The sequence below is a fragment of the Pectinophora gossypiella genome, chromosome 3 (assembly GCF_024362695.1).
Source record: "Pectinophora gossypiella chromosome 3, ilPecGoss1.1, whole genome shotgun sequence".
Taxonomy (NCBI): domain Eukaryota; kingdom Metazoa; phylum Arthropoda; class Insecta; order Lepidoptera; family Gelechiidae; genus Pectinophora; species Pectinophora gossypiella.
Window position 1 is genome coordinate 7,421,035 of NC_065406.1, and position 18,759 is coordinate 7,439,793.

The window sequence follows — 18,759 nt, forward strand, 5'->3', positions numbered from 1 at the left end:
TATACTTATAACTTTTTAATATTATATTAAAACATTTCAATTGAGACATTCTTAAGATAAACTGTGACTATACATTTGAATAAAGAGATTGAAGTATAACAGTCCGTTTTACATTGGTTGGTGTGGGGACTCTAGGCCTGTCCAGGGGCCGTCGTCGCATCACATTCTGACGTGGAATTTGCCAGCCTTGGTGATATACTTGACGCCCTTGAAGGGCTTATACTTGGCTCCGTACATGTCCAGGCGGCTGACTCGTAGACCGCTCACCGCTAGTTGTGGGATCGTGAAGTGTACGTTGATACTTGGGTTCGCGCCTGTAGTGTCCGCGCCTGACGTTACGGATACCTAGTACGACCACAATTTAATGTTATTAACACAGATCAATCTATAAGTATCATGGGTCGAAAAAAAATATAAGTATCATGGGTTACGAAAATAACAGTTTGTCAAAGTTATATTTCAAATTCAGCTTCGTTGTCATCGGCGACTGCGAGTTCATCAACAGTGAATATAACACATACCTATATTACACGCTTAGATCGAATTTAAAACACAACCCATATGCGTTTAAAACATTCTAACCGAAAGACTTAAAAAAATTCAAATAATAAACTCACCGATCCTCTAATGTTAGGTAGTTTCGGGAGCTCTATCCTTCCAATGTCCCAAAGCAGCACCTTACTGACTGGATCGTAAGAATATTTCCCCTGGTTTGCCGTCAGAGAGCAATTCAACACGCATTTTGGCATACAAATCTCTAGTGCCACATCTGGAAAATATAGCACCATTTGAATACGAAAACAGATAATATATAATATCAGTATCTACTGTTACGTCAATCAGTGTATGTATGTCGTTATCTAATTTTATTTTAATACATTTATGATGATAAATAAGCAAAATGTCAAGATTCTGCATTATTTAAGATAAACAATTATTCCGTAATTACCATTCAATGCGCGTAACTATTCCATTGTATATGTTTTGGTTATCTTAAATGAATATTATTTCTTTTTTGGTCCCATATGCCATTTTATCATTCATCCGATTCCGATTCAAGTTCTGAGTTACAACACTAGATTCCTCGTGAACGAAGTCGGAAAAAACGTATGAATGTAAATACACATACTTCTACTATATACTTACTCTCTAACACTCTTCCCATAGTCTGCTTCGGGCCCACAGTTAAATCTAATCGTCCCTGGTCTCCGTTGGACTTCAACAAGAGACTGTGTCGCACGTATATGGGTATCGCCACCACGCTCTGTGACCCAATGTGGTATGACATCAGACGGAAATTGCCGTCGGGCGGAATGAACGATAATATCCGCTCAGCCTGAAAAAAATTATATTTGGCGAGTTATCATTAAAACGATAGCGAGTATGTATATGGCCAGTTAAAGATTTGCATAAAGCGCAAAGTATTTGCCTCATAAAACACCCAAGTTCCTTGGCAAGATTTGATAAGGGGTAGGTAAAGAAGGCAATGTTTCTTTTTAATATTTTTAAATTCTTACCTCCCATCGTTTAAATCGTACGCAAGGATGGAATGAGACGTCGTCGAAGAGCCGCGGGTTGACAAACGTTAGGGTCAGATCTGGCATTCCACTCAGTATTATACAGCAATCAATCTGGAAAAATTTCAAAAATATAAACATATACAAACACTATGAAAAAAGTATACCAATAGATATGTGGAGTTGTTAACATTTTTATTGAAAAGCAGTCGTTAGTTCCAGTTTCGGCAATATTCAGTTGACCTAGGTTAAATAGAATAGCGACTTTTCACATTTCTGAAAAATTAATTCATCTGAAAACTACTATAAGTGTATCCTTTCGAAAACACGCAAAATATTCGCTGCACGTGTTCTTAAATGCAGTGAGAGCGCGATTAATAATTACATTTATTATATGTTGAATTACAACTAATAAATATTTCTTACAACTCATAATAAATACCTAATATGTAACGATTTATAATACATCTCAGTTAATAAATAATAAATCTTTATTATTTGATGACTTCCGGTTAATGTAGGTACAGTTTAAAACTGCACCTACTGTTCTGGTTCTGGTTGGTAATTCACCTCACAACCCACGATAGAAGAAGAGAAGTTCAAAACTATTTTTTTAAACTTGTTTATCCTTTCGGGGAAAGGCAAAGAGGAAAACTAATATAAAACACTTACATATCCCTGAATCTCAGCGGAGACAGTGGCGCCGCTCTTGTCGATAATGGCGTCGACTTCTTCAATGACGTCGAAGTAAGCCTCGTTGTTGGCATACTTCACCCCGGAGCGCCGCCACGGCACGTTCGACAGCTGACCGGACGGCAGAATGGATGATACACTGTAATTGATGCGATAACTTGATTGTCCCAATTTCTAGAGCAATTTCACGTTAGGCGGTTGAGGAGAGCGGAGAGCCATATAAAAAAGTTGCGCGGTTGCAGCGCTGCTGAAGCTTCTAAAGTGAAAATGTTGCCACACTTTGTAACAGATAGTATTTGCAATGGTTTAGACCTCACTCTATTAGGATGACAATATCTTATTAGTATACCAATGGACCAGGCATTTGTCAGAACTTAAAGTTATTTGTCAGAAGTTAAAGGTAGTTTTATTGTAATTACAATAATAACTGATTGTAAAATTAGGTAAGTGCTGAGACTGTACCATAGAATAAGGAATAATACACACATCAATCAATTCCTCGTCACATTCAATTCCTTTATAATTTAAAATTAATATTTCAAACAATACACACTTTGACTTTCCAGTGACGGTATTTGCAATGGTTCTCAATATATTTGGTGGTTTAATCAGTTCCTTCAAGATGTTACTCTCTGTGGCGAGTGGGAACCCATTGTCCAGCATTTCATCTAGAAGCTGAAGAAATATAATATTATTTACAATTTGATGTAATATTCACTTTATTTGTCTAAACAAATGGTAAATAAAATGAACATTTACCTCATATACAACTACATAATTTTCTTTTATAATACTTTCTGTACAGTCTGAGAAATAATCCTGTAAAAAACAAATAGTTTATTTAATATTTTTAAATAATTTATGTGACAAACAGGAAATCAACTATCAGTAAATCAACTAAACAAACCTTGAATGTGTCTACAACTCTGTGCAAGAACTCTATAACAAATAGAGGGGCAACTTCCTGTTTACATGCTGCCACGAGGGCTACTCCCCCTCTTTGTATGGATATTAGATAGTGGTGGGGAGCGGCCAACACTGGGGGCACATCCTGCAATATGATAGCAATTTATTTTTTTTATTTTTAAAGATGTAAAACAAAGTAGGCCCGATCTCCCTATCCATCCATAGGGAAGGCCCGTGCCCCAGCAGTGGGGACGTTAATGGGCTGATGATGATGAAAACAAAGTAAATAATCACTACCAAATGATTAATAAAAAGTATTGATAAGATTTTTTTTACTGGTGCAAATATGCATAGCACCTTAGATAAGATAAGATAAGATATTTATTGCATTCCTGATGTTTTACAAAGGTCTTAAAAATAAAAGAAAGTACAAACAGGAACCCTGTAAGGGCACTACAACAGCTTAAAATTTAAAGAAAAAATAGTAAAGATCACGTTAAAAAAATAAAATAAGAATAAAAGATAGCTACATTTACAATTATCAGTATTTCCTAGATTCGTTAAAAAACTCATGCAGCGTATAGAATGCTTTTCCAGTTAAGTATTTTTTTAACGACAATTTAAAGAGATGTATTTTGTCTATTTCAGTTATGAATTTAGGTAATTTATTATATATTCTAACGGACATTGAGTGAGGGCCGGAGTCTACAAATTTTAGATGGGAAGGGAGTTTGGCCAGTGCGTTGCGAGGTCTTAAATGATTTGGTCGAGTATATTGGGGGAACATGTTCATGTTATTCCTAACGAAAATACACATTTCGAGTATGTAGAGTGACGTTAAGGTTTCGATTCCATATTTAATAAAAAATGGTTTACAGCTGGTCCTTTGTCCTATATTAGCTAAAATTCTTATACATTTTTTTTGTAGTATAAATAAGTCATTTGCATCCGTACTATTGCCCCAAAGAGTTATACCGTAGCGGAGCCAACTGTGCGCATAAGCATGGTATGCACAGGTTGCTGTTTGCAGGTCTGTGGATCTTTTCAATTCATACAATGCATAAATAAAACTGGATAACTTACTTGATATCTTGTTGATATGGCCTTTCCAATTCAAGTGTGTATCTATATTGATGCCCAACAATGAATATGTATTTACACATTCCAGTATTGTATTATTAAATGTATAATTTATATTTAAAGAGCTATGCTGGTATGGCCTAAACTGTATAATTTTTGTTTTTTGAAAATTAATCTCTAGATTGTGGTCTTGTAACCAATTTCTTAATTTAATTAAGTTTGAATCTAATACTGTTTGTAGCTCTAAATTATTTTTACAAGGGAATATTAATGATATGTCGTCTGCAAATAGTATGGATGGTGTTTGTATGATTTTAGGCAAGTCATTAATGTAAATCAAAAACAGTATGCATCCAAGTACGCTGCCTTGGGGTATAGATTTCGTTAATTTTAATTTATTAGATCTGATTTTGCTTATTTCTCCAGAATCAAAGTTATGGTACTCAATTTCTACATATTGAATGCGGTTTTTGAGGTATGATTCAAACCATTTGTAACAAGTCCCCCTTATACCTATATCGTGTAGTTTATTTAAAAGTATTTCATATATGACACGGTCATAAGCTTTGCTCATGTCCAACAGTACTCCCACAGCGCAAAATTTATCATTTATTACTTTGAGTACTTCATTTATATATTTGTAGACAGCTGTTGAAGTAGAGCGGCCCTTCCGAAAACCATATTGATTTTCATTGAAAATATTGTACTTCTCGCAAAAAATATATAGTCGTCTTTGCATCGTAGATTCTAGAATTTTAGAGAAAGTTGTCAAGAGTGCTATCGGACGGTAATTGTTGCTATCATTTTTTACACCCTTCTTAAATAAAGGTTTGACGATGGAAATCTTGAGCGCATCCGGGACAACTCCTTCCAAGAAGGATTGATTTATCAGATATGAAAGAGGAGTGGCAAATTCAAAAGCGCATTCCTTCACTAATATTGGTGGAATATCGTCATATCCATGACTGCGTTTATTTTTCAATGAATTAATTATCTTACATATCTCTATAGGATCAGTTGGTGTAACGAATAATGAGTTAGTTATACGATCCTGCACTGGGCGGCCAAGAGGATGTGGAGTGTGTGGTGGGGGGTTGCCAGTTGATGTGAAAAAAGTATTGAAATGATTTGAAATTATGTATGGATTTTCTGTTAGTGTATTGTTTATAATTATATTTATGTTATTCTTAATTTTATTATTTACTTTGTTTGTTTTCTCTTTAACTACCTGCCACATTGCTTTCATCATGTTATCGGATTTTTTAATGAAGTTTTTGTAATATAGCCTTTTTTATTTAGCCACTGTTCTTTTCAAGGTTTTTTCATATTTCTTATAATAATTAGTTAAAATTTGATTGTCAGTTTGTGACACGAACATTTTTAATAGACGTTTATTTCTACACGATATTTTCAATCCTCTCGTTAACCAGCTTTTTTTATGCATTTTTTTAAGTATTAATGTTTGCTTCGGGATATTTTTTCAAGTAGATATTGTATTTTTTGATGAAATATATTAATGTTACGATTTACATCATTGTTAAGGTGTATTATTTCATTCCAATTTATTGTATTAAGATCTCACTTAAATTGGTTTATGTTTTGTTTGCTATATATCCTTTATTTTTTGTTATGTCTCTAAACCTAATATATGTACTTACAAAAACAACAATCTTAATACATACGTTAGGTGATGCTCTTTGTGCTTCCAAATAGTAGTCACACACAGATCTGGGAATAACACTTCTCCAGTGTTTCTCTAGAAAAACATCCCTGGAATAGGTAAAGTTATTTATGTTTCATAGCAATCTAATAAGAATCAAACAAGCTGTAAATAATTTATGTACTCCTAATTGGATTAAAGAATGGGACATATAGATTATTGTATTATTATGCATTGTAACTCTTTCTCTCCACCAACAACAAATAAAGAATCATTACAATTTTCTAGCGTAAAGTAGAAAGTATGCCTGACCAAAATTTAGTAGCAGATTTATTACAAAATGTGGCTTTGTGTGGAACAATACTTACCCAGAGGGGTTTATAATAAATAAACTATGTATCATGTTATCGTTTAAAGACACTTGTGTGTTGTATTTATAATTATTTTTGCACTTTCAAAAAACAGAAAGCTTTTATGGTGACATCAATGCCAGTGACAGATGACACAAGTGTGAGTGAATGAAATAAATGGAAATGAATTTATGAATGTACGAGGAGTGATTTTTATTTTTTTTTAGTTGGTTTTCCCCGAAGGGTAAGGCAAAGGGAACTATGCCCATACAGCCATGTCTGACGTATTTTTTTTTCTTGATGATTAATGAAATGGTGAAAGGTGATGAATGATGATGATGAAACCTAAGCCCCCACCCTCGGAGTAGACTCCTACTCCGAACCCCAAACGAATTAACTCAAAAGTCCGCATAAACTTTTGAGCTATGAAGCGGCTTCCTAGCACGAAGCGAAAATAGGCAGATACACTTTGTTTATTGAATACTCCAATGTAATAACACTCGCGAATGTCTTCCGACTAACTTAATGCGATCATTAACCACAAAACACCACTTCGTATTAATTATTTAGATTATTCAATGAAGAAAGCAACTGTCCCGTTCCCGTTTCCCGCTAAAAAGCCGTACGAGGAGTGAAACGAGTGAAAGAATGAAGTGTAATGAAGTTTTTTTAATTTCTGGGATTTTTGGATTCTAATACTTGGTCTTTGGCCATGGTTTAATTTAGTTTTCAGTCATAACATATCGAGTATTTAATCAAATATAACATGCGTTGCTTTCTGTTCTCCGGAAGTTCGTGTTGCTTGCTCTACTGTTCTAGTAATAGTTAAGCAGCTCGACTGAGTGTAGGCACCTCTCTCAATCAATTTAAAGCATTGCTCTAGGGACACTTTTTACCTCAAATAATAGTAGGTATAGTATACACCAGACTTCCCATTGCCTATATTGCGCTAAGCTCGCTGCAACATGCCAGTCTCTTTGGAAATCAACTATATTAGCCACATTTTTCCATTAGTCCGTAAGTACATTCGCACGTTTCAGTCTTTTTATGTCCCAAGATGTCGCAAGCGAAGCTGCGGGCAAAATCTAGCTAGTGTAGGTAGGTATATATAAAAAACAAAATATTTATGAAAAGATCACTTTATATTATTATGCTATTTCCAAATCAAAACTGTCCAGGTTATTTGTTTTCTTTCCACCTCTCTTCTTTTTACCGGGTGCACTAAATACACTTCCATTCGGTCTACCTTCAGCAATCATTCGTCGTATGGTAGTGCTAGGAACTCCTATAAACAGGTCACAGGTTAATAACTAATAATATAGGAAAAATATATTCAAGTATTAAGACTAGTTAGTCCTACTTACCGGTCAACTTTGGACGCGCTTTAAAATCGAAGATTGCGGTTGATCTCCAACTGCTTCTTCACTAACTATATTAGCCACATTTTTCTGTCCTTTTTTTAGAGATAAGGTTTAAACTTATTATTTTGTTCACCACTCTATTCTGTGTACCTACCTTATTTCTAAAAGAAATGATTTTCTTTATTTTCATCAGTCAACAATCAAACAAGTACCCACCTACTTTTTGTTAATGGAGCTGGTCCACAGGAGGGCCTCCTGCCCATGTTGGTCTATAATGGACCATTAATTCTATCATTACAAAGTGGATAGAACCACTATGTTTAACATTCTACCATAACCATCCATGGGTTATGTGTATAATCCAAATTGATCCAGCATTTAAGTGTGATGAAGTAACAGACAGTTACTTAGCATTTATAAAGACAAAGTTATTGTTTTTTTATACTAAGTTATAATTATACTAAGTTATACTCTCAAACAATATTTTTATTTAGGTACTTACCCTTATAGGTAGCAAACTGGAAAAGATATCCTTCACAAAACTAGCTGGTATCTATAAGGTATTGAAGACAAAACAAGGAGGACTTTTACCCAGCAGTGGGGAAACTCTAAGCAGCCCATCTTTTACCAGTCTTTTATAATAGAGAAATCAAGACATAAGCATATTATTCAACCCCCTAATTATTAAGGATTACCTGAGAAGTATTCAATTTTCATTGAATAGTTGTCTAACATATCATTATACTACATAGGTATGTAGCAAACAAAAAATAATTGACTATGACTTAAATACAATTATGGGTTGTTCAGGTTTTACATCTAATTTTATAGTATTTTAGTTATTAAAGAAAAGCTAGCTAGCTAGCTAGGATATGGGTTGGGATAAAAGCTACTTTCAATGCATATAAAAAAAATAAGATATAATCAAACATGTAAATCCATGAATTACGTTTAACTTCACTAGGTATATGACTTGATATATTTATTTCAGTAGTAAATATATAAAATTATCTAAAATTACAAACCTACTAAATTATTGATTAAAGAAATTTTAAATAAAATGCTTACATTTTCTTACTTTTTTATTGAGTGTATCCCTTATAGATTAACGGTTGGACTTAGCAACACGCTCAAGTTCGTCCTTCTTCTTAATGGCATACGAGTTAGATGAACCCTTAGCAGCATTGATGAGCTCATCAGCCACACACTCAGCAATGGTCTTAATGTTCCTGAAAGCAGCCTCACGGGCACCAGTGCACAGCAACCAGATAGCCTGGTTAACTCGTCTCAGGGGAGAGACATCCACAGCTTGACGGCGCACAGTACCAGCACGACCAATTCTGGTCGAGTCTTCACGGGGGCCAGAGTTGATGATAGCAGTCACCAGAACTTGTAGAGGGTTTTCCCCAGTCAGCAAGTGGATGATTTCAAATGCGTGCTTAACAATTCTTACGGCCATCAGCTTCTTGCCATTGTTACGACCGTGCATCATCAGAGAGTTGGTAAGACGCTCGACGATGGGGCATTGAGCCTTGCGGAAACGCTTGTGAGCATACCGCCCAGCGGAGTGTGGCAGGTACTTGGCGTACTTCTCTTTTACGGAAATGTAGTCTTGGAGAGACATGTCAGAAACCTGGACATCATAACAGCTCCATCTCCCGAACAATTTGATTTCGGGAATGTCAGCGGCCTGTGGTAGCGGCATGGCCTCAACAGCCATGCTGCCGCCTTCCATGTTGTCGTCGTTCCAGTTTTCCTCAGCCATTGCTGCTTCCTACAAGAAAAACAACAACCACTTAGTAACAATCACTTAATCCCTTTGACTTGACAAATTTCTTAAAATTTACACTAAAAACACTTACTTTTCTATCGCAAAATAGAAATTATAACCTCGTGCTGTCAAAAGAACACGAGAAAAAGGAAGTTGCCACATCAAAATGTCATGTTGGTACCATTTGTTCAATGTCCGTTTTTGTATTGCCATACGTAAAAAATATATTTTACATTACAGTCTTAAAAGAAACTAAATAACGACAGCTTTACCAAAAAATGCTGTATTTGATTTAGGTATGTATTTGTAAAGCATGTTTTCCGTATTTTTTATTATTAATGTACCTCTAAAACCGACATTATCCAATAAATATGTAGCAATAATTTCTAATGTTGGTTACCCTGAAAGCGACTGTCACATTTGACATACCTAGTGCTGCCCATGCCCATCTAATTTCATAATCGTCAATAATAATCGTTTCGTTTATGTTCTTATTTTCATGATTCGTGATGTTCAATTTTGGTGTAATTCTTTTTCGTCGTCTTATTGATACGACTTCGATATTTTTTTCTTCTGTTATGTTCTTCTTTTTCCATTAGCCACAGCACAACACCCGAATGACGCTCAATTTCGATATTCTTTGATACACCGACAACACTAGATAGTGTTGTGTTGTTGTGTGTGTTCATATTATGTTGTGTACACACAGTGTACAGCAGTCAGCAGCAAAGAGTATAGGTTAGTGTTGCCGAAAAATCGATAGTTTTACTATCGATAGTAAACAGCCAAAATCATCTACCCAATCGATAGGCCTATCGATAGTATCGATACTATCGATAGTATCGATACTATCGATAGTATCGATAGTATCGATAGCTCTTTTTTGGCGATACTATTGATAAGCAACGATAGTATCGATACTATCGATAGTTAAAAGAAGAAAAACTATCGATAGTATCGATACTATCGATAGTTTTTCATCTTTTAGCTATCGATACTATCGATAGTATCGATACTATCGTTTTTTGGAAAACTATCGATAGTTCGATCGAAAACTATCGATATGGCGCTATCGATCGGCAACACTAGTATAGGTATTTACAGCAGTATATTCATTATCTTGTGGTGGATAACGTTTTATTTATCTTATCATTCCCAATTCTATTCACATCTTGCCAAGTTTTGACAATTATTAAAGTACTTGGATGTAGTTTTACTGTGTTAGTACAATTAGACGTTATACTCTGCCGCGTTTGTTCCGACTATAATAAGGTTATATCTCTGTTTTCACCTTTGATCTTCAGCATGGCTGCTTTAAAGCAAAGTAAGAATATTGGAATGCTGTCCATTTTAACTCCTAAATATCGCCCACAAATAAATTTAAGAAGAAACCTTAACCTCCAGGAATATCATAGCAAGGACTTACTTCGAAAACATCAAGTTTCTATTCAAGATTTTCGCGTTCTTGATACGAGTTTGGATACAAAAGTTTTGTCTGATTTTAAGGCAAATGAATATGTAATAAAGGCACAGATTTTAGCCGGCGGTAGGGGTAAAGGTCATTTTGACAATGGATTCAAGGGAGGTGTTCATCTTACGAAAAATCCAAAGGAAATTATGGACCTAGCAAAGAATATGCTTGGACACAAGCTTATTACAAAACAGACACCGAAGCAGGGTCTTCTGGTGGATAAAGTGATGGTGGCTGAGAGTGTTAATATCAAACGTGAAACATATTTGAGTATTATAATGGAAAGGAGTTACAATGGTGCTGCACTGGTAGCCTCACCAGCAGGAGGCATGGACATTGAGACTGTTGCTGAAGAAACCCCACACTTACTGAAAACAGTCCCAATAGACATTTATGAAGGTGTCACAGACAAAGTAGCTAATGAAATAGCAGAGTTCTTACAGTTTAAAGGTCCTCTTAAGGAAAAGTGTGCTAAAGAAGTGCAGAAGTTATGGCAATTGTTTTTAAAGGTACTCAATTCTTTAACTATTTATTTTTATGAATGCTTTAGAATTTATGAATATTGCAACCACTGCAACTTTGGTCAATTGTCTAAAATTTGTTTGAATTGTTTAATTGAATTTTTTTTAGGTTGATGCAACTCAATTAGAAATCAACCCATTAGTAGAGACAGATGATGGTCGGGTAATAGCTGTTGATGCCAAAATAAACTTTGATGACAATGCTGAGTTCCGGCAAAAGGACATATTTGCTCTTGATGATGTATCAACAACAGACCCGAGAGAAGTAAGAATTTAGAATCATTTAAATCATATGAACAATACAACTTTTACAGTACTAATCCTATAATTCCTATATCAATATTTTAGGTATTGTTTGTAGCTGATTGATAACATTAAAGGCTTTTTTTGGTGTTCCAAAGACTTTACTGCTGATGAAATTTCATCATCTATTAACAAGTAAATAGATAAATGCAATGGATGGCAAAATAATATTTAAATGTAAGTGGGTTACAGTAAACATGGTGGGGTTATCATTTCATGACTAAAAGATAGATTGTTGACACAACTGAATTTGTTTATGAATGTTATATAAAGCAAGTGGTGTTGATTCCATGACGCACCATCTAATTAAGAGTTACACCTGTCATATTGTTATCCGCTGAAAAGGAAGGGGATGGGTAATTGTATCGACAGGCATTAAATTTATGGAACACATATAATTTTAGGCAGAAATTTAAAAAACCCTCCTAAAATTTTACATTGGCCAATAACCCTACAGAATCAAGAAAGGGGTTGTAGGAAGTGTCCAGGTATGCCTTCGATACAATTCGCGTCGGCTGCCTCGGGATTTGATGTTAAGATGGCCTGAATATACAAAATTTATTCACGTCAGTTAATGACTTTAAAATCATATATTGTTGATTTTTGGAATAAATCTTTATTTTTATTCTATTTTCACATGAACAAATGATGCACTTGACATTTATGAATTGCTATCGTGTTTTATAAGTCCCATTTTATATCAAAATTATTGTTTCAGAGGGAGGCGGCAGCTCTGAACCTCACTTACATAGACATGGATGGAAGTATCGGCTGCATGGTGAACGGCGCCGGTTTGGCAATGGCGACGATGGACCTGATCAACCTGAGCGGCGGCAAGCCTGCCAACTTCCTCGACCTGGGTGGTGGAGTCGGCCAGGCACAGGTCTCTGCTGCTCTAAGGATACTAGAGTCAGATCCTAAAGTGAAGACTATCTTCGTCAATGTTTTCGGAGGTATGTGTTTCGTCGCTCTTATTGTTGTTGATATGGAGTTAGCAATAAGGCTCCAGTCGCATCGCCGACACTCCGCATCTAAAAAAGTGGTAGCTACCCCATAATTTTATTTTTCTTGTTCCAGGTATTGTAAATTGCGCGACGATAGCGAATGGTCTGGTTGCGGCGTGCAAGCAAAGCGCCCCAAAACTTCCCTTAGTAATCAGACTTGAAGGAACCAATGCTGGAGCCGCCAAGAAAATACTAGAAGAATCTGGTCTGCCTCTACACATTGTCAATGATGCTGATGAAGCTGCCAAGACAGCAGTGAAATTAGCTCAAAGAGCTTGAACTCGTATGAAATATTTTTTTTTTATTTGTACATACAAATCTTTTGGTGCTAGCCAATGTTTGAATTGAATGTAATGAATTGAATTTACTTGCACAATACAATGACAATATTAACAATGTAATGCTCATACTAACAGAAAAGTACGTAAAACCAAGACTGAGTTAGCTTTTATGAAATTAATTTTGCTAACCATGTTTTGTTGTTTTGTTTTGACAGTTGTTACGAATTTAATTTATAATCTATATCTTGCAATTGAGTATTTATTTCATTTTTGTTGCAAGTTTGTTTTTAGGTTTAAGACCTGTACATGTAGAATAAAGCATGAATGTTACGTTTTGTGTTTCATTTTATGGAAAAACATTTAGAGTTACGGGTTGAAATGGGTGTTTCCGGTTCGTCTGATAAGACGACCGGCCAACGGCCCAATGACATTTACGAGAAATAGGTAGTCTCACTGCATCGATTGATCGGGCGAATGGCAAATACCCTATCCTTTTTCTTAGAATGGCAAAAGAGAAAAAGTCACTAGCAAATGGTGATCCAAGGATACTAACACTAGAGAGAAAAACTAACACGAAAGCAAATAAAAGAACCAATGGAAAAAAGAATTACTATATTATTTGTAACAATAACATTTACTATTAAAATTTAAATTATTTAGAATGTCTATAGGGATCATTACGGAGTGTCACTAGACGCGAAAGAAGTCGAGGCGGCGGTTTTGTGGAGTAGGATCAGCTTTGGAGGAGTTCATGTTAGCCTGGATCTCTTCGAACGAAGGTATGTGCGCGAGCTTGCCGCGAGCCGCGATCGCTGGCCGAGTGCTCAGCATGCGCTTTGCTACTCGCACTATGTCGTCAGCTGTTACTTTCTCTGGAAAAGAAAAATCAAATTCCATATATTCAAAGTTGAATGGTGGTATCAACAGCAGGATAACATTTTTGTGTTTACACAAAACCTATATGAATAAAAAATCTATCTCTCTTTTGGTATTATCACAGTTTCAGTGTTTATTAAATTCACAGCTAGACATGTTACAGTATTTTTACCCGACTGCGGCGGTGTTGCCATTATACGTCAGTACTAACTACACATTCTTTAGTTTACCAAGGGAGCTGACTATGATACTCACCTATTTCGTTAATGAAGAAGGAAGGAGGCTTCCTCTTGCCCGTGGCGAGCACTTGTCTGCCTACGTCCTCGAAAACCACAGGTCTAGCCTCCAGGTTCATCAGCAACATTGATTGCAGTTGAGTCTTGGCTCTCTGAAAATGTGTCATGGATTGTAATATACTTTCAATTTCTTGGTGGGTGCTACGACCTTTTGACGTACTCGGCTCTGCCTGTCTTGATAAGATTTACAGGAATTAATCTCCACATACATATGGCTCTCTGCTGGGTAAGAGTTATAAAACAGCATAGAACTCAAAATTAAAAAAAATAATTCATGCAAGCATGTTACCTTGAGTTCGGTCTCGCCGACTTTGCCGGCCATGTTAGCGAGTTCGCGCGCGATGACGAGGGTGGTGTCGTAGAGACGGTTCGGCGGCGACGCCGAGTGTATACAGAAGAGACCCGTATCGCCGTACGCGTGGTTGTACGCCGTCGCGTTGAACATCCAGTGGTACCTGAAATATAATAAATAAAGATAAATTAATGAACTGTTTATGTTAGATAATGCAAGATACAGCCACACACATTTACAAGGAAAATAATGAAACTAAAGTGGAAAAAAGACAGTCTGCTTTGGTCATGTGTCAAAGAGTAACTGGATGCGACACAAATAGGAATGTTATTTTGGCATCACCCAAACCTAATAAACTGATACATTACTAATAGGATTCAACATGGTTATTGTGAAAGAGGAATGTCCAAACTTAACATTTCTAAATAAAAGTATCGAATGGAATTAAGAAAATAAAACCTTCGGACTTTGGACTACATACTATTTATACACTTACGTCATTTCGCATTTATTACATGTTTCTTATCTTTGGTTTTGCAGCCACTCGAAAAATAATACCAATAATATACCTGTTCAATGTGGCAGACGACTTAGACGCTTTCCTAATTTCCGAAAAGCCTGGCAGGAGGAAGCAATGGAGAGAGAATCCTGGAAGAAATTGAGGGAGACACCTCTGTCAGGTTAGTTAGACAAGATAAAACAAGACAATATATACCTGTTCAGTACGTTAGTGTAGAGGCGAGTGTACATCCCCTTGCCGGGCCCGCCGGCGGAGAAGGAGCCGCCGCCGCCCATCATCATGTTGAGTACGCACGTGGCCACGAAGTCAGGATCGCCGTGTGAACAGCCTACAAAACAGACAAACATTTTCTATGAAACTTTATTAAAGTCAACAGGACTCACGGAAGAAAGATCGAATAAAGAATACTATTCATATACACCTAACACCACCACCACCTTATTTTTTTGACGTGACTTATTGTAGATTTGCCGCAGGTGGCATTAACTACTTGGCCGGGCAAATGGGGAAAACGGAAAAATGATAATACAATGGTCTAACAGAAAGCTCAGTGAATTGTGGGAATTTTCTTCATCTTGCAATGGATGAAACTGACTGGACTATTGTACCTGATAGTACCTCTGACTACTCCAGGATAGTCGTGAGCATATTATGTTATGTGTTATATACGCCTACTGTTTGTGCTCTAATATTATAATGTACGTATAGAATAGATACATAATGTAATCTACCTATAATGTATCTACGAATGCGACAAATCTACAGGGGTCTCGTGCAAGAGTGGACATACGACGCGCCGCGTCTACAACCTGCTGTTTTATAGTGTAAATAAAAATAAAACTTACTCTCTAATCCAATGACAATATGTGACAGCTCAGGCAGGTCAGAGCCTGGATAAAGAGGAATCTCACATTCTTCCTGAAATTCACAAAAAGTAATTTAGGCAAACACTTATATAACTTGCTATACATACATACATAAATAGCCTATATAACGTCCCACTGCTGGGCACAGGTCTCCCCTCAATCAACCGGAGGGGGTATGGAGCATACTCCACCACACTGCTCCACTGCGGGTTGGTGGAGGTGATTTTTACTAATAGCCGGAACTGACGTCTTCACGTGCCCTCCAAAGCATGGAATCATCTTACTTTTTCGGACAATCAGGTGATTCAAGCCTTACCAAACAAAGGACAGCCTCACAAAGTGATTTCGATAATGTCCCCATTGGGAATCGAACCCAGACCTCCAGATCGTGAGCCTAATGCTCTAACCACTAGACCACGGAGGCTGTTATATAAAATCATCATATATAATTTGCTATATGTATAAAATCTTATGTCTGATACTTTGTGAACTTCGCCATGCTATCTCTGTAGTGTTTGAGCTTATTTTCATTCATTAAATGTAGGACTCACATGTTGCGATCCTCCAGTGTATTGTGCAATGGACTTATCCACAACTGGTTGGAAGTTTGTCTCATCTCCCTCGGAATGCCACGTTGGTTTCATATCGACAAAGTATTTCTGAACATACTCCACAAACGGTTCATGGTCCACCTGCAAAAACATAAACAATGTGTGTTGTATTTGGCTTTCATTTCTTAGTAACCAGCTTTTCCCGCGGCTCTTCATCGATCGCAGCTTAGATCTTGGTTACAAGTTACATAGTCTATTGAATAAATGAAAAATCTTCACAACAGAACCACACAACCAAAGAGGAACAATAGAAAGAATCAGCGTATAAACATTTAACGTGTGTTCTTACCCCAACAGCAGCTACAACCATTCTGTCAGGAGTGTAGTGATGTTTCAAAAAGTTCAGGATGATACCTCGGTCTATTTTGTTAACATTTTCCTTTGGACAAATTTTTGGTAATCCAAGAGTGTTTCCTCTATAAGCAGCCTGTAATTTGAACATATATCATCAGACTCCAGTAAACAGAAGCATGTAAGCAAAATTAAATTATGACTATGATGTAAAGAAAACATCACAATGGATTTTTTCATGACTTACTGTATTATCTCTTAACTGATATGCTATATTACACATTCTAATAAAATAATATTACTTTCAACAGTTGATATTCTTAAATTAATGGAGAACAACTTACAGCATGTATCATATCCATCAGTATGGTTTCCTGTTCTGGTCTCATGGAGAGGGTCTCCAGCTCAAAAGCAACAGCCTGCCTTGCTGCTTCTATCTCATCTGCAGACAGTTGAGGCCTCAGGGTTACTTCTGCCAGTACCTATAGAGTTTTCAACAAAATTAAAATGGTACAAATTGAGCCTAGCTTTTTTTCTCTAGAAATTTATTGTATGTATATTTCTACCATTTATTTTTTACTACATCAATGTTCTGCATCAAGCATTATTTTATTACCATATACTAGAAAGACAATGGCTGAGAAATTAATTAGGAATAAATAACATATTTTTAGTATTTGCCATTAGCATCAAAAAGCAAACAAATAATCTTAACATACATATAGGTATCTCATGTCACGCATGAATAATATGTAGTTCTAATATTATGTATAAGTGATTTACAAGGCCAAGTTTGTTTATATAAAGGATTTATTGTAAAAAATCAAAGATTGCACAATGATTACTAGTTTACCTGTGTTACAGCTTCCAGCCCTTTGGAGTCAGCACTAGTAGCATATACTGTGGTGTCTCGGGAGCCCTGGCAATCACAGATGCCGCCATGTCTCTCCAACTCACGCAGCATCACATCTCTAGTTGCAAATTTGTGGGTGGCCTATGTGAATAAAAAATCATACTGTAGTAAATCCTTCTGGATGGATGTTAAAATTCACATTTTATATTTCTTTGTACTTACTCCAAAACTCAACTTCTCCAAGAAATGACAGATTCCATTTGGATAAGCAACCTCATATCTCGGGCCAGAATCAATTACAACTGAAATTATAATGTGTATTATGTACGAGTATGATGATTGATTGATTGTAATATGCAGTAAAAACTATATATACGCAGAATCGTGTCAAGTAATGATTATTTGTCAAGTAATATAATTTGTTACTAACCACCAGCTGTGCAGAACTGTCCAAACTTTTTTTCTGATGCAACTCTTAGACCATTGCTCAAAACGGTAACTTCTGTGAGGGTGTCTTCAGATTTAGCTTTAGAGTAGGCTACAGGAGGTAGGTTTGGCATCGGCTCAGAAAGAGGTGGTAGAGGAGTTACACTAGTTTTAGCATTCGCAGTTTTGTCAACTTCTCGAGATAAATTTCTCGATCCCCATCGTATATTACTGAGCCTGTTGAAACAAAAACGCAACTTTGAAATATTACAGTATCGAAGAAACCCAGTTTGTAGTCGTTTGTTTTTTATTAAAAAAGAAAACTCACCCATTTTTCAAAGAAAATAACCTAGAAAAAACAAGTTTTACGTCAGCGACGTGAGACATCTTGTACAATAACTTAAATCCTCACTCTAAATACAATCACGTAAAAAATAGGTTTGTTACTACTTTATATATAAAATAATTATTTCTACATCAAAAATCAGAAATGCAACAATCCCGTTTTGACAAATACAATAGCGAGTTGCATTTTATGTGATTTTTATCTAAGCGTATGACATTGACAGGTAAATGAATGTAGCCATAATAAAAAAAATATACTAAAGTATGGGTTATAATTTGGTTATAATATAGAAAAAAAAAATATGACATACTACACTATCAATAAAATTGATCAATAAATACAAGAATAAATATTAAATCTGACATTGCAGACTGGACCAAAAAGATACACTTTTAATGATAATATCGTGGAGTAGCTAATACACAGTAATATCCAAATGAATTTACCATTTCTAAGTCTATGTA

At 35.9% G+C, this 18,759-nt stretch overlaps 4 protein-coding genes and 1 long non-coding RNA gene across 6 annotated transcripts; 1 reads left to right on the forward strand and 4 right to left on the reverse strand.

Moving 5' to 3' along the window:
- LOC126381768 (AP-3 complex subunit mu-1) lies at positions 1 to 6,493 on the reverse strand. The gene is made up of 10 exons (XM_050031243.1): positions 6,225 to 6,493; positions 5,879 to 5,966; positions 3,118 to 3,261; positions 2,970 to 3,029; positions 2,764 to 2,885; positions 2,190 to 2,349; positions 1,518 to 1,631; positions 1,147 to 1,336; positions 618 to 769; positions 1 to 345 (listed from the first exon to the last, which is right to left on the reverse strand). Exons 1-10 carry the CDS (start codon positions 6,257 to 6,259, stop codon positions 160 to 162), a joined length of 1,251 nt encoding a protein of 416 aa, XP_049887200.1. The 5' UTR covers positions 6,260 to 6,493; the 3' UTR covers positions 1 to 159.
- Positions 6,494 to 7,329: 836 nt separating this feature from the next.
- On the reverse strand, positions 7,330 to 7,635 carry LOC126381786 (uncharacterized). Its single transcript, XR_007568966.1, has 2 exons — positions 7,571 to 7,635; positions 7,330 to 7,491 (listed from the first exon to the last, which is right to left on the reverse strand). It is a non-coding gene; the product is annotated as an uncharacterized LOC126381786 (long non-coding RNA).
- Positions 7,636 to 8,636: 1,001 nt separating this feature from the next.
- On the reverse strand, positions 8,637 to 9,536 carry LOC126381779 (40S ribosomal protein S5). The gene is made up of 2 exons (XM_050031259.1): positions 9,430 to 9,536; positions 8,637 to 9,341 (listed from the first exon to the last, which is right to left on the reverse strand). The coding sequence occupies exon 2, from the start codon at positions 9,330 to 9,332 to the stop codon at positions 8,673 to 8,675; it is 660 nt and encodes a 219-aa protein (XP_049887216.1). The 5' UTR covers positions 9,333 to 9,341; positions 9,430 to 9,536; the 3' UTR covers positions 8,637 to 8,672.
- A 404-nt stretch (positions 9,537 to 9,940) lies between these two features.
- LOC126381767 (succinate--CoA ligase [GDP-forming] subunit beta, mitochondrial) lies at positions 9,941 to 13,248 on the forward strand. Of its 2 annotated transcripts, none has more exons than XM_050031242.1 (5): positions 9,941 to 10,076; positions 10,643 to 11,318; positions 11,440 to 11,595; positions 12,352 to 12,586; positions 12,711 to 13,248. In XM_050031242.1, the coding sequence occupies exons 2-5, from the start codon at positions 10,644 to 10,646 to the stop codon at positions 12,914 to 12,916; spliced, it is 1,272 nt and encodes a 423-aa protein (XP_049887199.1). In that variant the 5' UTR covers positions 9,941 to 10,076; position 10,643; the 3' UTR covers positions 12,917 to 13,248. The 2 variants fall into 2 exon arrangements, with proteins under 2 accessions (XP_049887199.1, XP_049887198.1); XM_050031241.1 differs by having other exon boundaries at positions 10,000 to 10,076; positions 10,433 to 11,318.
- Positions 13,249 to 13,513: 265 nt separating this feature from the next.
- On the reverse strand, positions 13,514 to 18,508 carry LOC126381764 (mitochondrial-processing peptidase subunit alpha). Its single transcript, XM_050031238.1, has 12 exons — positions 18,278 to 18,508; positions 17,954 to 18,186; positions 17,746 to 17,825; positions 17,524 to 17,664; positions 17,015 to 17,152; positions 16,669 to 16,806; positions 16,320 to 16,460; positions 15,748 to 15,820; positions 15,098 to 15,230; positions 14,380 to 14,545; positions 14,050 to 14,182; positions 13,514 to 13,790 (listed from the first exon to the last, which is right to left on the reverse strand). The coding sequence occupies exons 1-12, from the start codon at positions 18,334 to 18,336 to the stop codon at positions 13,609 to 13,611; spliced, it is 1,617 nt and encodes a 538-aa protein (XP_049887195.1). The 5' UTR covers positions 18,337 to 18,508; the 3' UTR covers positions 13,514 to 13,608.
- Between the last annotated feature and the right edge of the window lie 251 nt (positions 18,509 to 18,759).